This window comes from Acomys minous, assembly GCF_964271855.1.
Source record: "Acomys minous genome assembly, chromosome: 2".
Taxonomy (NCBI): Eukaryota; Metazoa; Chordata; class Mammalia; order Rodentia; family Muridae; genus Acomys; species Acomys minous.
In genome coordinates this window covers 132,843,969-132,857,284 of record NC_140484.1, presented here as the reverse complement: position 1 = coordinate 132,857,284, position 13,316 = coordinate 132,843,969, and the positions used below count along the sequence as shown (strand labels likewise).

General features: G+C 44.5%; 1 protein-coding gene across 2 annotated transcripts in view; it reads left to right on the top strand.

Moving 5' to 3' along the window:
• The window catches only part of MRPL48 (mitochondrial ribosomal protein L48), a 49,623-nt gene that overhangs the window by 14,675 nt on the left and 21,632 nt on the right, over positions 1-13,316 (top strand). For both annotated transcript variants that reach the window (XM_084772962.1, XM_084772961.1), the window contains exon 4: positions 8,261-8,346. In XM_084772962.1, the coding sequence (XP_084629088.1) occupies positions 8,261-8,346 (86 nt within the window). The remainder of the gene's footprint in view (positions 1-8,260; positions 8,347-13,316) is intronic.

The following is a 13,316-nucleotide window of genomic DNA, read 5'->3' as shown; positions in this document are numbered from 1 at the left end:
AGCTTGTGTTCCATCTTTACCATGTCCTTCTTTGGTAATTGATTACATGCTTGTTTTTTTTTGTTATTATTATTATTATTATTATTATTTTAAAGATTTATTTATTATACAGTGTTCTGCCTGCTTATATACCTGCATGCCAGAAGAGGGCACCAGATCTCATTATAGATGGTTGTGAGCCACCACATGGTTGCTGGGAATTGAATTCAGGACTTTTGGAAGAGCAGCCAGTGCTCTTAACCTCTGAGCCATCTCTCCAGCCCCGCTTGTTTATTATTTTGAGACAAAGCCTTGCTTGTTGAAGTTGATTTAAAGTTAGAGATTCTCCTGCCTCAGGCTTACTGGTGCCAGGACTAAAGGCATGCCCCATATCTGGCACTTATTCCATGACCTTGGGCTACTTCTCTGGAGCTTATTTTCCTAAATTTAAAAACTGAGGATAATTCTACTGTAAATTGTATTAAGGTATTTGAAAATTCAGTGAAATAAAACAGTATAAAGTTTTATTTTCTTTCTTTCTTTTTTTTTTTTTTGTAATTCCTGGACTCACTTTGTAGGCCAGGCTGGCCTCAAACTTACAATGATCCACCTGCCTCTGCCTCCTTAGTGTGTGCTGGCATTAAAAGCATGTGCCACAGTGCTTGGCTATAAACAGTTTGTTGTTGTTGTTGTTTGTTTTTGTTTTTTTGAGACAGGGTTTCTCTGTGTAGCTTTGGCAGTCCTGGACTCACTTTGTAGACCAGGCTAGCCTCAAACTCACAGAGATCCACCTGCCTCTGCATCCTGAATGCTGGGAGCCACCAGGCCCAGCTATAAACAGTTTTTAGAAAATAGCTCACTTGGTGCTGGAGAGATAGCTCAGAGGTTAAGAGCACTGGCATTCCTCCAAAGGTCCTGAGTTCAATCCCCAGCAATCACATGGTGGCTTACAACCCTCTATTTGTTCTGCTGGGCAGGCATACATGCAGGCAGAACACTGTATATATAATAAATAAATAATTCTTTTAAAAAAATAGCTTACTTCTCTTGTTAGTGTAACACTGCTACTGTCTCAAACCTGTGTTTCAAACTCACACTCTACCAGGCTAGGGCTTTTTCAGCCTATTATCTGAAACAAGTGTCCATTCAATTTCATTAACTCAAGTACTTTTAGTCAATGTCAGCTAAGTTATTTGACATACTTGCGTTATCTACCATGACAAGATTCAAAGCTGTTTGTGGGGGTGTCTGCAACCATCAGGGCCAGCAGAGTAGTGAGCCACACAGGCAAGAAGGAAATCCGGTTAAACGGGGCTCAGTAGCTGGTGTTGGCTTAAACTTCTAGATTCTGACACTGGGCAGTATATTTTAGGCATATTTATGTACACTACAGTTTGGAAAAATGTTTCCTGGTGTAACGCAGTCTAATGTGCACAAGGAGGCATAATTACATAGAAACTCTTCTCAAAGTACATGTCACTTCTCCCATGAAGGTGGGTTCTGTAGCTTGGCTACATGTGTTATCTGAAGGGCCTCGGGGAGGAGCTGGTGTGGTCTCGGCCATGCAGGTAGCACAGGCGTTACCTAGGTTACTGACTACCTCTAGTTCTGCTTGGAGGCTTGTTGGAGGTCCTGCACATACAGACAGCACAGAGGTCATCTGGGCTATTCACACCTCCAGTCCTGCTTGTGAGAGCGTGGTGTGGCCTGGCCCTGTAGACAACACGGGGGTCACCTAGGCTATAGCCACCCCATCCCCAGCCTTCTCGGCGGAAAACAAGTGATACATCTTTTCCTTTGAAGAGACAACTGGTGTGTTTCACATTCCTGTTTTCCTAGTGCTAGTTGTCAGTACATGGACCCCTGTGCTTCCAGCAGCTGCTTGTCATGTAACTAAACGAGCACCAGAGATAAAGGAGTAAATATGAACTCACAGTGTGCAAGATAGTATGTAAGAGGCTTTAAATATGGGAATCATTAGAATGCTTGCAGGAGTAGACAGGCACTGCTTTAGTACTGGACCCAAAGATAGGTGCCCCCATCAGGTGTGTGTGTGTGTGTGTGTGTGTGTGTGTGTGTGTGTGTGTGTATGCACATGTGGGCATGCGCGCGCGCCAGTGCCAGTGTACGTTCCAGAAGTTGACATTAGCTGTTTTTCTCAATTTGTATACATTTTAAGACAGTGTCACTGATTTCAGCTAGGTTAGCAAGTCTCAGGGCTCCTCCTGTCTCTGCCATCCCCCTCCTCACTGCAGGGATTACAGAATGTGCTGCAGTGCTTACTATTTTATGTGGACACTAGGCCCCTGAACTCAGGTCCTCATGCTTGCAAGACAGACTTCACTGACAGAGCTATTGCCCCAACCTGAAAATATGATGATCATGTTGGGGCTAGAGAGATGGTTATGAATGTGTGTGTAACTGCTCTTGCAGAGAGCCTGAGTACTGTAACTCACAACTGGGTCTCTGTGGCTCAGAATTACCTTTAAGAAGTTTGAGGCTAGCCAGGCGTGGTGGCACACGCCTTTAATCCCAGAACCTGGGATTAATGCGGATTAATGCGAGTTCGAGGCTAGCCTGGTCTACAAAGCAAGTCTAGGACAGCCAAGGCTACACAGAAAAACCCTGTCTCAAACAAACAAACAAATAAATAAGTACAAAAAATTTAAAGCATACATCAGCCAGACTGGTGTGACTTCACATGCTTGTTATTTGAGTATTTAAGAGGTAGAGGCAGGAGAGTTGCTCCAACTTTGAAGCCAGCCTGGTCTAAACAGAATGTTCTAGACCATTCAGGGCTATATACCTGAATAATAATAATAATAATAATAATAATAATAATAATAATAATAATAATATAAACATATACAAATTTGTAGCACTTTATTATTATTATTTGAAAGCATGATAAACATCGAAGTATTAAGGGAAAGTGAGAAAGAACTCCCAAGAGGAGCATTGGATCCCCTGGGACTGGAGTTACAGATGCTCATGAGCTGCCGGGTGGTGCTAGGAATTGGATCTGAGTCCTCTGGGAGAGCAGCCAGTGTTCTGAACTGTAGAGTCATCTCTGTGGCCCCTGTAAGAGCTGTCAGTAGACAAATAGCACTTTTCTGTTTTGTATGCTTTGTATGTTTTTCCAGTTAACTGTGCCATGACTTTGTTTTTTGATAACCAGAAGTTTTACATTTTCATATAGGTAAATTTATTAATCTTTGATTTCTAAGCTTTGTTTCATGCTTAGTAAGATCTCCTCTACCCTAATATTTGTTTGAGACAAAGGCTAGTCTCTAACTTGTTACATAGCTTAGGTTGTCTTAAAGAGCTCCTTGTGCCTCAGCCCTCCATGTGCTGGAGTTATAGGTTTGTGTGTGTCACATCATGCCTGGCAGACAAAATGATGATGATGATGATGTCTTCCATTTGGGGGCTGGAGATGAAGCTCAGTTGGTACAGTGCTTGCTTAGCATACCCAAAGCCTTGGCTTCAATCCCCAGCATCCTATAAACCACCACTGTGTCAACATTCTAGATCACCCTTTGCTGCATACCTAATTCCAGGATGACTCAGGCTATATACAATTTCAAAATTACATTATAATGATGTTCAGAAGAGTAAGGAGAGGTGCCCTGTTTCTACCCTCAGAGTGCCCTTTGGGTACCACCTTAGCTGCCTCTGTCCAAGGAAAGGCCTGCTATGGTCATGATCTTTTTTTTTTTTTTCTTCTTCAAGACAGGGTTTCTCTGTGTAACCTTGGCTGGTACTCACTGTGTAGACCAGGCTGGCCTCGAACTCACAGAGATCTGCCTGCCTCTGCCGCCAGAGTCCTGGGATTACAGGCATGTACCACCACTGCCCAGTTTCTTCTTCTTCTGAACATAGTAGTTCAAAGTAAATTATAAAAGAGGGTTAAGGAAGAGTGCTCTGGCCACAGCATGAGCAAAAGGTAGAAAGACTATGGAATATTCCAGTCTAAGAAGCACTAAGGCGAGGACAAAACAAAGCGGGTAGCTGCCAGGAACACATTGTTGCAGACCACTCTGATAGAATATTTGGAGAACCATTTTTGTTTTCTTGTTTAGATATACTTTGAGCACACGTTGTTTGCCAGGTGCTAGTACTTTCCCTGTCCTAGAGGGACTTGAGCCTATTGAATGGAGAGAACATCCTGTAATTAGATTCCTGGCCAGTGCTGTGCCAGTCTCATCCCCTTTCTCTACCTGCATGGCTCTGCTGAAAATGCTTCTTCCAGTTTCTAAAGAGAAGTAGTTGAAAGAGTTGTTTTGTGTTATCCTAGAACAACAGGTTTGGTTCCCGTGTTAGTAAAGCAGAGTTCTGAAGCATGGTAAAGGGGAGAAGTAAGTCAGCATGGGTTTGCATCTTACAGCTGTGGCAACTGAGTGATTGTCAACTGGAAACAAGGGTTTTTTGTCTCGTCAGTGGAGGGTGGCCTTTCCTCCCAGGAGGCCGGGATGTTACTGAGACAGCAGGAAATCCAGCTTAATGACATAAAGTAGAGGGAGGGACGCCAGTTGAATTTCCTGGGAATAAGTGGTTTTTAAACTTAGACATTTCACAATAAAAACAGCTGGCTAATTAAACAGCTTAACCACTGACAATTTTACCCAAGCCCTTCATTTAAGGGGGAAATGGTTAATTTAACAGTAGTTCCAACCAGCTTTTTAATTACCAGCAGCTCTAATTATAGGAATTGCCCCAAACTGAATTTAAGAGTGTCTCCTTGCCAAGGAGTTCCTGCAGATGAGAGACTGAGGCAGGCAAGCGTTTGCAGCCCTGGCAGCTTGGCCTGTATCATCATCTCAAGACTACTTTCCTTTCCCCTTTTGAAGCCACTGCTAGATGCTTGTCCATGTACTTAAGCATAGTGATTGACGTCTGAATATTTAACTTACACATAATGTCTTGTTATGTAGTATAGGCAGGTATGAGAGAGCTCTAACTCTGAAGATGAACTCATATTGTTGTGTGTTTGGGGATACAGAAGGATGACACCAAAATGAGGGCAGCAGCCTCACGAGGCACCACAGACATGGCAACTACAAGACCTCTGTCGAATGGCCAGAGAGCAGATTGGACCTGGGTTATAAAGTCAGGGTCCTTAAAATGCTTAACTAAGAAAACCTCATCTCTGGGCCGTGGAAGCCACCAAACGTTGAAGAACACAGCAAAACCCTTTTCTGCCTCGTTCACTGCTGACTGTATTTTCTGGCGAATAGTGAATACTTCCAAAGTTGTGTGTGTGAAATGGATAAATTTATTTTGGGAGGACTGTTCTGTGGCTGTAGAGGGTAGAGTAAGGCTGTCTGGGAACAGCAACAGCTCGCCTTCTAGTCACCTAATGCTCTGTCTGTACTCCTTCCCACTCCATCCACACAGCAACCAAAATGATTTTTAAAAACATGACAGAGGGGGCTGGAGCAATGGATCAGAAGTTAAGAGCACTTGCTGCTCTTGCAGAGGACCTGGGTTCAGTTCCCAGCACCCATATGTTGGCTCACAACCATTTGAAGCTCTATCCAGTTCCAAGGGAGTCTCATGCCCTCTTCAGGTCTGTTCAGGTACTGCATGCATGTGGTGCCATACATATAAGCAAAACACTCATACACATAAAATAAAAATAAATAAAATCCTTTAGCAAACATAGCACACATATGATTGCTTATTGCTGTTCATGATGAGATTCAAACCCTTAACGAGGCCCAGTTTTGCTGGGGCCAGCTCTCCAACTCGCTGTAATCTCTTTGGTGGGTCGGTCTCACTTCATGCCAGCTACACTCACAGCCTTTCTGCTTTTTGCATGTGCTCCACATTATGGCCTAGATGCTGCTCCTTCAACAGTAGCACCTATCTTCCTTTTCTTTTTCCTCTGATGAACTTCAGTTGCCTGTGAAGTCTATGTTAGTATATTCTGTTATGTTTAGTATATTATTATAGAAACTCAAGTGTTATGGCCTAGTGATTATCAGCATAAAGTACATAGTCAGATAGAACCAAGGGTAAGTGCTAATTCTACCTCACACTCATAGGATGACTTGGTCATTTCACCAAATTTTGTGAGATACCTGTATTAGTTAATTTTTTTCATTGCTCTAGGCAGAACCCTGACAAGAAGTAACTTAAAGAAGGAAGGGTTTGCTTTGTCTCACAGTTAGAAGCTATACAGTTTGTCATGGTGGGAGGCAAGGTGACAGGAACAAGAGGCAATGATCACATTGTTCCACAGTCAGGAAGCAGAGAAATGAATGGCGGCGCTCAGCCAGCTTTCTCTTTTCTGTGCTGCCCTCCAGCCCAGGCCATGGGATGGTACCGCCCATCTTTAGGGTGAGTCTTAACCACCTCTGTAGACCTCCTCTAGAAAATCCCTCACACACATGCTCAGAGCTTGTCTTTTTGGTGTTTCTAATCCTGTCAATTTACAGTTAATACCACCACACTGCCATTTTTTTAAAATTTATGAGTAACAATGACAACTGAGCCAGGCTTGGTGGCGCACACCTTTAATCCCAGCACTTGGGAGGCAGAGGCAAGTGGATCGCTTTGAGTTCGAGGCCAGCCTGGTCTACAGAGAGAGAGAGAGAGTCCAGGAAAGCCAAGGCTACATAGAGAAACCCTGTCTCGAAAAGCCAAACCAAACCAAACCAAATAAAACAAAACAAAAACAAAACCCAATGACAACTGAAAGAGAATATAGTGAAACCAACAAAAAAGTGTGTGTGTGTTGAAAGCAAGGTAAGTTCCCCTGAGCCCACTATAATGTGCATATATAGAGTCCCTGCTTTTTCTTAGTAATGGCATATATACCTGTACCTAGATTTTTGGTTCACTTAAAATATATATTGACTGTTGTGCTATAAACACAGATTACATTGTATCCTTTATTTCTTTCTGGGCTGAGACCTAACTTGGGTGTTAGGCAAGTGGTGAGCTGTTTAGCTGTGTACAGTAATGTAGGATGTTTAAGAGTTTACAGACTGCCAGGTGGTGGTGGCACACACCTTTAATCCCAGCACTCCAGAGGCAGAGGCAAGTGGATCTCTGCGAGTTCAAGACCAGCCTGGTCTACAAAGCAATTTCCAGGATAGCCAGGGCAACACAGAGAAACTCTGTCTTGAAAAACCAAAACCAGCCGGCAGTGGTGGTGCATGCCTTTAATCCCAGCACTTGGGAGGCGGAGGCAGGTGGATCTCTGTGAGTTCGAGGCCAGCCTGGTCTATAGAAGCCGTTCCAGGACAGGCAGAGCTACTACACAGAGAAGCCCTGTTTCGAAAAAGAAGAAAAAAAAAAAAGAAAAGAAAAGAAAAGGAAAACCAAAACCAATCAACCAGTTTATAGAAACTCCTGAGGCTATTCTTCTCTGTCTTTGTGCTGCTTGCTTCCTTCTCTCCATAGTGTCCATCGGAAAACCTCAAAAAGGCTGCGCATGGTAGCCTATACCTGTAATCTCAGCACTTTGAAGGCTGAGGGAGGAGGACTGTTATGAATTTCAGACCAGCTTGGGGTACACAGTGAGTTTGAGCTTGTGCTGTGCAGTGAGACCCTGTGTTAAAAAGAACATTTATTGATTTTTGGGTGTGTGTGTGTGTGTGTGTGTGTGTGTGTGTGTGAGACAAGAGTTTCTTTGTGTAGCCCTGGCTGTCCTGAACTTGGTCTGTAAACCAGGCTGGCCTTAAATTCAGAGACCCACCTGCCTCTGCCTCTGCCTCTGCCCCCCAAGTGCTGGGATTAAAGGTGTGCACCAACACTGCCCCACCAAAAAGGACATTTATTAATTTGTGGTCTGTTGTGTGTGTGCACATAGGAGGATTTGTGGTCTTTTGTGTGTGCAGATATGGAGGACTTATGGTCTATGGTGAGTGTACACATTTGGAGAACAGAAGACAGCTTGTAAGAGTCGTTCTCCTCCTGCCATGTGGGTCCTGGAGTTGGAACTCAGGGCACCAGGCTTCACAACAGCACCCGGACTTGTTCAACTGTAGCACTGCTCCTCAAAAACAAACACAAACAACAACAAACCCAACCAAACCAGGAAACAAAAATGTCTAAGTAATGTTGCTTGTTGAGGAACAAGAAAAAAATGAAAGCCTCATTAAAATATATTTTGTCCCTGGGCCACCACTGACTGTGAATTTCCCAACAAAAGATGAGTAGTGGGGGCTGAAGATATTTCATGAGCTAAAAGCAGAGGGAAAACTGGAAATAACCAAGAACTACCTCTGTGCATATGATCTGTCTGTCTCTGGCTTTGTTTTGTGTTCTTTAGGTGGTATTCTGAGGAGCAGTCGACACTACAAGACAAAGCCCACTCATGGCATTGGGCGATACAGACACCTGGTGAAAGTGCTAGAGGTAAGAGGCAAGGCAGGTCCTTTGTGAAGGGTGAGTGGGGCAGCAAAGATGTGACAATCATGTGTACATAGGTGGGTCCCAGTAGTGCTGTAAAGGGTAAAGAGTGGCCTTCGGTTGTCTCTGGTTGTTTAGATTGGAATCATGCAGGCTAGAGGTGGTTTTGCCAGCTTATCTTGCTCCTTGGCTAGATTATCATAGCAAAACCCCAGTTGTGAGTTTTTATTATTTATGATATTTCTAAAGACAAAAATCTTTTTAAAATATTTATTTATTGTGTGCACAATATGCTGTTTGCATGTGTGCCTACATGACAGAAGCAGGCACCAGACCTCATTATGGATGGTTGTGAGCCATCATGTGGTTGCTGGGAATTGAACTCAGGACCTTTGGAAGAGCAGACAGTATTCTTAACCCCAAAGCCAGCTCTCCAGCCCAAGATAAAATCTTCTTAGCAATTAGTTTAGCATGGACCTCAGTGTGGAAATTATAAATTAACATTAGTTGAGGGGCTGCAAAGACTTCTCAACAGTTAACTGCATGTGCTGCTCTTAGCTCTGTAGATCAGGCTGGCCTTGAACACAGAGCTCCGCCTGCCTCTGCCTCTGCCTCCCAAGTGCTGGGATTAAAGGTGTGCACCACCACTGCCCAGCTTCATGGACTGCTCTTGCAGAGGGCTCAAGTTTGCTTCCCTAAGTCTGTATCAGGTGGTTCCTATGTAACTTCAGCCCCAGGGGAATACAATACCTGGGGTCTCTGCAGTCATGTGCACATACCCCCACACACAAAATTAAAATAATTAGTTGAATGAATGGTGTGTGGCATTAAGAGATGGATTGATATTTTCAGCCTGATAGCTGGTTTTTAGGATATTTGCAGATGTAAATATTTTTGCGGCCTTGGGTCTTTGTGAGTGGTGCCTGGGAGACACCACCAAACATCATTCAGTCATTTCACCTGTTTGCCTGGCCCCAGTGCTTGATAGCTTCTGTGGGTGGTTAAATTTCTCTGCATGTGAGGAGGCTTTGGCTTTGAGTCTATGGCTTCCTGTAGGCAGTACAATTGAGAAGATTTTATTGGTCTGGTTAGGGAATCTTCAACAGCTTTTTCATCTTTGACTTATTTTAGTTCTTCCGTATAACTACATACCTGCTATTGCTTCTCCCTCTAAGGCACAGTGCTGAACTTGCCATCAAAGACTTTCAGAAGAAGAGCATTCACCCTTGAGACCTGTGTCAGGCAGGCGTCCACAGGAAACATGTTCAGGGCCAGGTCTGCCATGTTTAAGCTTTGTGACCCTGGGTAAATTTGCCTCATCTGTCCAGGGCTGATGGACCCTGAAGTTATTTGTAAAAAGATGCCCATCTGAGTCCACAGCTTTTATACGAGTTGTTCCCCCAGTGCTTTGGATCAAACCTAGGCCCTTATAGATAGTAGAGAATTGTGCTACCACTAAGGTACACCCCACATTCCTCACAGCGTTTGTCACTCTTGATAAAGGTTCAGAAACTGTGATTCTGAATAGTTCAACAGTCTTTCAATTCAGATATCACGAAGCTTTGATAAGAAGCCTATTAGATAATATGCCTGTTGATGCCTTGCCAATTTAAAATTAGTAGGAAAACAATTTCTTTGTACGTTAGTGTTCTGCCTGTATGTACTGTATGTACATCTGTGTGTACATCTGTATGTACGTCTGTGTGAGAGTGTTGGATCCCCTGGAATGGAGTTACAGACAGTATGAGCTGCCATGTGTGTGCTGGGAACTGCACCCAGGTTCTTTGGAAGAACAGCCAGTGCTCTTAACTACCGAGCCATCTCTCCACCCTGGAAAGCAATTTCATGTACTCTGTGTCTCTCTGTCTGCTCTGTCTCTCTCTCTCTCTGTCTCTCTCTGTGTCTCTGTCTCTGTCTCTCTCTCTCTCTCTCTCTCTCTGTCTCTGTCTCTGTCTCTGTCTCTGTCTCTGTCTCTCTGTCTGTCTGTCTGTCTCTCTCTCTCTCTCTGTCTCTCTCTCTCTCCCCTCCCCTTCTCTCTCTCTGTCTCTTTCTCCATCTCTCTGAAAATGTTCGCATTTAATTAATCTCCCCAGGCAGCTTTAGTCCACCAGGGCACAGGCACCTCCAACACCCTTAATCTTCTCTTCAGCTCTTCTGCTAAAGAATTTATTTGTCCTTCACGATGACAGGCTGCTTAGGGAGCTTGCTCTTCCCCAGAACTTTGTAGTAACACAGCATCAGTGATGGGAGCATCTCCATCTTGTTTTTTGCAACATTGAGCATCTGCTCACTGACCAGGGTCCACAGTTTATCCAGGTTGACAGCTGGGCAGAAGCTCTGGCTCCTCTTTAAGAGGTAACGCCTCACACCAACTTTCCCAAAGACACCTGGATGATATTTGTGGTGATGCATGCCTCCAGCATTCCTGCAGCCTCAGGGTGCTTGCGGTGCTCACCAATGCAGCTGTGACTGTGACTTACATGACCCCAGAGTTTCCAGGTCTTCCTCAGTCTGGATGGCATGGCTGTGGCAGAAAGGAAAGAGGGCGGAAAACAGTTTCTTTTTGTTGTTGTTGTTGTTTTGTTTTTCAAGACAGGGTTTCTCTGTGTAGCCTTGGCTGTCCTGGACTCACTTTGTAGACCAGGCTGGCCTTGAACTCATAGCAATCTGCCTGCCTCTGCCTGAGTGCTGGGATTAAGGGTGTGCATCACCAAGCCCATCAGTAACAGTGGTTTAAGTATGACATTTTTATGTATGTATATAATGTGCTTCGAGCATACATACCCCCTCGTTACCCAGGATCATTACCCTCCTATTCCTAGTTTCTCTACTAGTCTCATTCAGTTTTTTTCTGTGTGTGTGTGTGTGTGTGTGTGTGTGTGTGTGTGTGTGTGTGTGTTCCAGTTAGTTTCATAAGTAGTTTACAGGAATATGGTTGAGAATTTATTTTCAGGAGCATAAGTACCTTAGTAGTATTTATAGTACTGAAGAAAATGTGTGTGTGTGTGTGTGTGTGTGTGTGTGTGTGTGTCTGCATGTGTCTGTGTGTCTGTGTGTAGGGGTGAGGGGGCTTCCATAACGGTGTGGACAGGCCTGGTCTTGTGCAGGTAACCAGGTTTCTTTGATTTCAGGAGTGCAGCAGCCATATCATGCTCAGAGGTCAACATTCTGCCCTCCTGGCTTTTACATTCTTTCCACCCTTTCTTCCAGGATGTTCCCTTAACCTTGGAGGGGATCATATAGATGTCCCCTTTACGACTGGGCATTCAGTGCCCATTTATTCTTAGTACTTTGGCTAGTTAAGAGTTTCTGTAGTCACAGCTGACCACTGCAAAAAGCTTCTCTGCTCAAAGCAGATGGCAGCACTAATATGTGGTATAAACAAAACTACTTAGAAGGCAGTGTGATGGGACATCTTGTTTATTTCATAAAACAGCAACAATCCAGGAGTGGTGGCACATGCCTTTAGTCCCAGCAGATCAGAGGCAGGCAGATTGCTGTGAGTTCGAGGCCAGCCTGGTCTACAAAGCGAGTCCAGGGTAGCGAAGCAGCAGCTTCCCACTTGGGGCTATGAGCTTGCCAGCCATGAACTTTTGACCAGGTTTACAAAATCAGAAAATTACTTTTTATATTAAGGGTAAACAGGACCTGGTTCATGCCGGCAGAGAGACTGTGCTCCCAGGACAGTGCTCAGAGGCAGATAGGAAGAGGTTGTGAGAGGGTGCTAAAAACCACAAATGGTTTCTTTGTTCTCCCTTGGGAGCAGGGTGGATCTGCTCTTTGGTTTCAGTTGGAATGTCCTGTCCTGTGCTGATTGGCTGTTGCTAGGGGATTGGTAGAACTTGACCTGGAAATGCTTAACATCTGGGAATGTTAGCTACTTTCCTGCTGTCCCCTGATTGGCTCAGGCCTGTAGGCCTTTTCCTTAAACTTTGCCCCAGTGACTCTGAAATCCAATTTTAATTCTTCTGGTCTCTCATCTTCAGCCTTTAAACTGGGGCAGAAGTGAATCATCCCTCTGAGAAACCTTGGATTTCCTGCATGGGGTTGCTTGTGTTCCCTGTGCCCTAGGACTGTCCAGACTATCTGCTTTGATGGCTGCCTCCTCTTCTAGATTTCAAGATACCTAAGGGTAGAGGACATGTATCTCTTTTCTTTGTATCCTCAGTGTCCAGTATAGGACCTGGCATCCTGCAGGGACAATAAATATTGATCCAACTGAGTTGAAATGTGATTATTCTAGCTGCTCTGAGGCGACTTTGTAAAGCCGCGGCTGCAGACACCCCATAACTGCAAGCAGCTGGCTCCAGACGACTGTGGTTGTTTGAAGGGAGTAGTGCTTTTGGACCGGGCTGTAGGCCCTCTGTGGCTGTCTGTCCCGCCGTGGCTAGCGCAGTAGTGCTGGGTGGTGGTGGAAGCTGCTCCAGGAACCTCTGTTCCTCAGGACAGCACAGTAAAAGCTTTCATCTGTAGCTTACAGAGGCTCCATCCCACTGCCTTGTCACTTCTCACTCCTCGGGGTGAAACTAGATATCTAGATAAATTTGATAAATTGTGTGGTCTCCTTGAAACATCCAGGCAAGAAAACAGACAAACAAAAACAAAATCCAATAAGTCCCCAGGTTCCTATTTTTTTTTTTCTTTCCTGCTGTCTTTCTCATTCTCTTGGAGTTTAATGTCCCTGAGGTGTTAGTCAGTTCTCAAGGTCAAGTTCATGCCAAAGCACCTTTGTCTCATTCCTACTGATGTTTTCCCTTCCCTCCTTCCACATGCACTACTAGTCTTCTCAGGTTTTTGTTTTGTTTTGTTTTTAAGGGAGAGTTGTTTGTTTGTTTTGAGACAGGGTCTCACCCTAGCCCTGATTGGCCTGGAACTTACAGAGATCCACCTGCCTCCTCTCCCTTTCCCCCCCCCCCCCCCTTTGAGACAGTGTCTCTCTGTGTAGCCTTGGCTGTCCTGGACTTGCTTTGTAGACC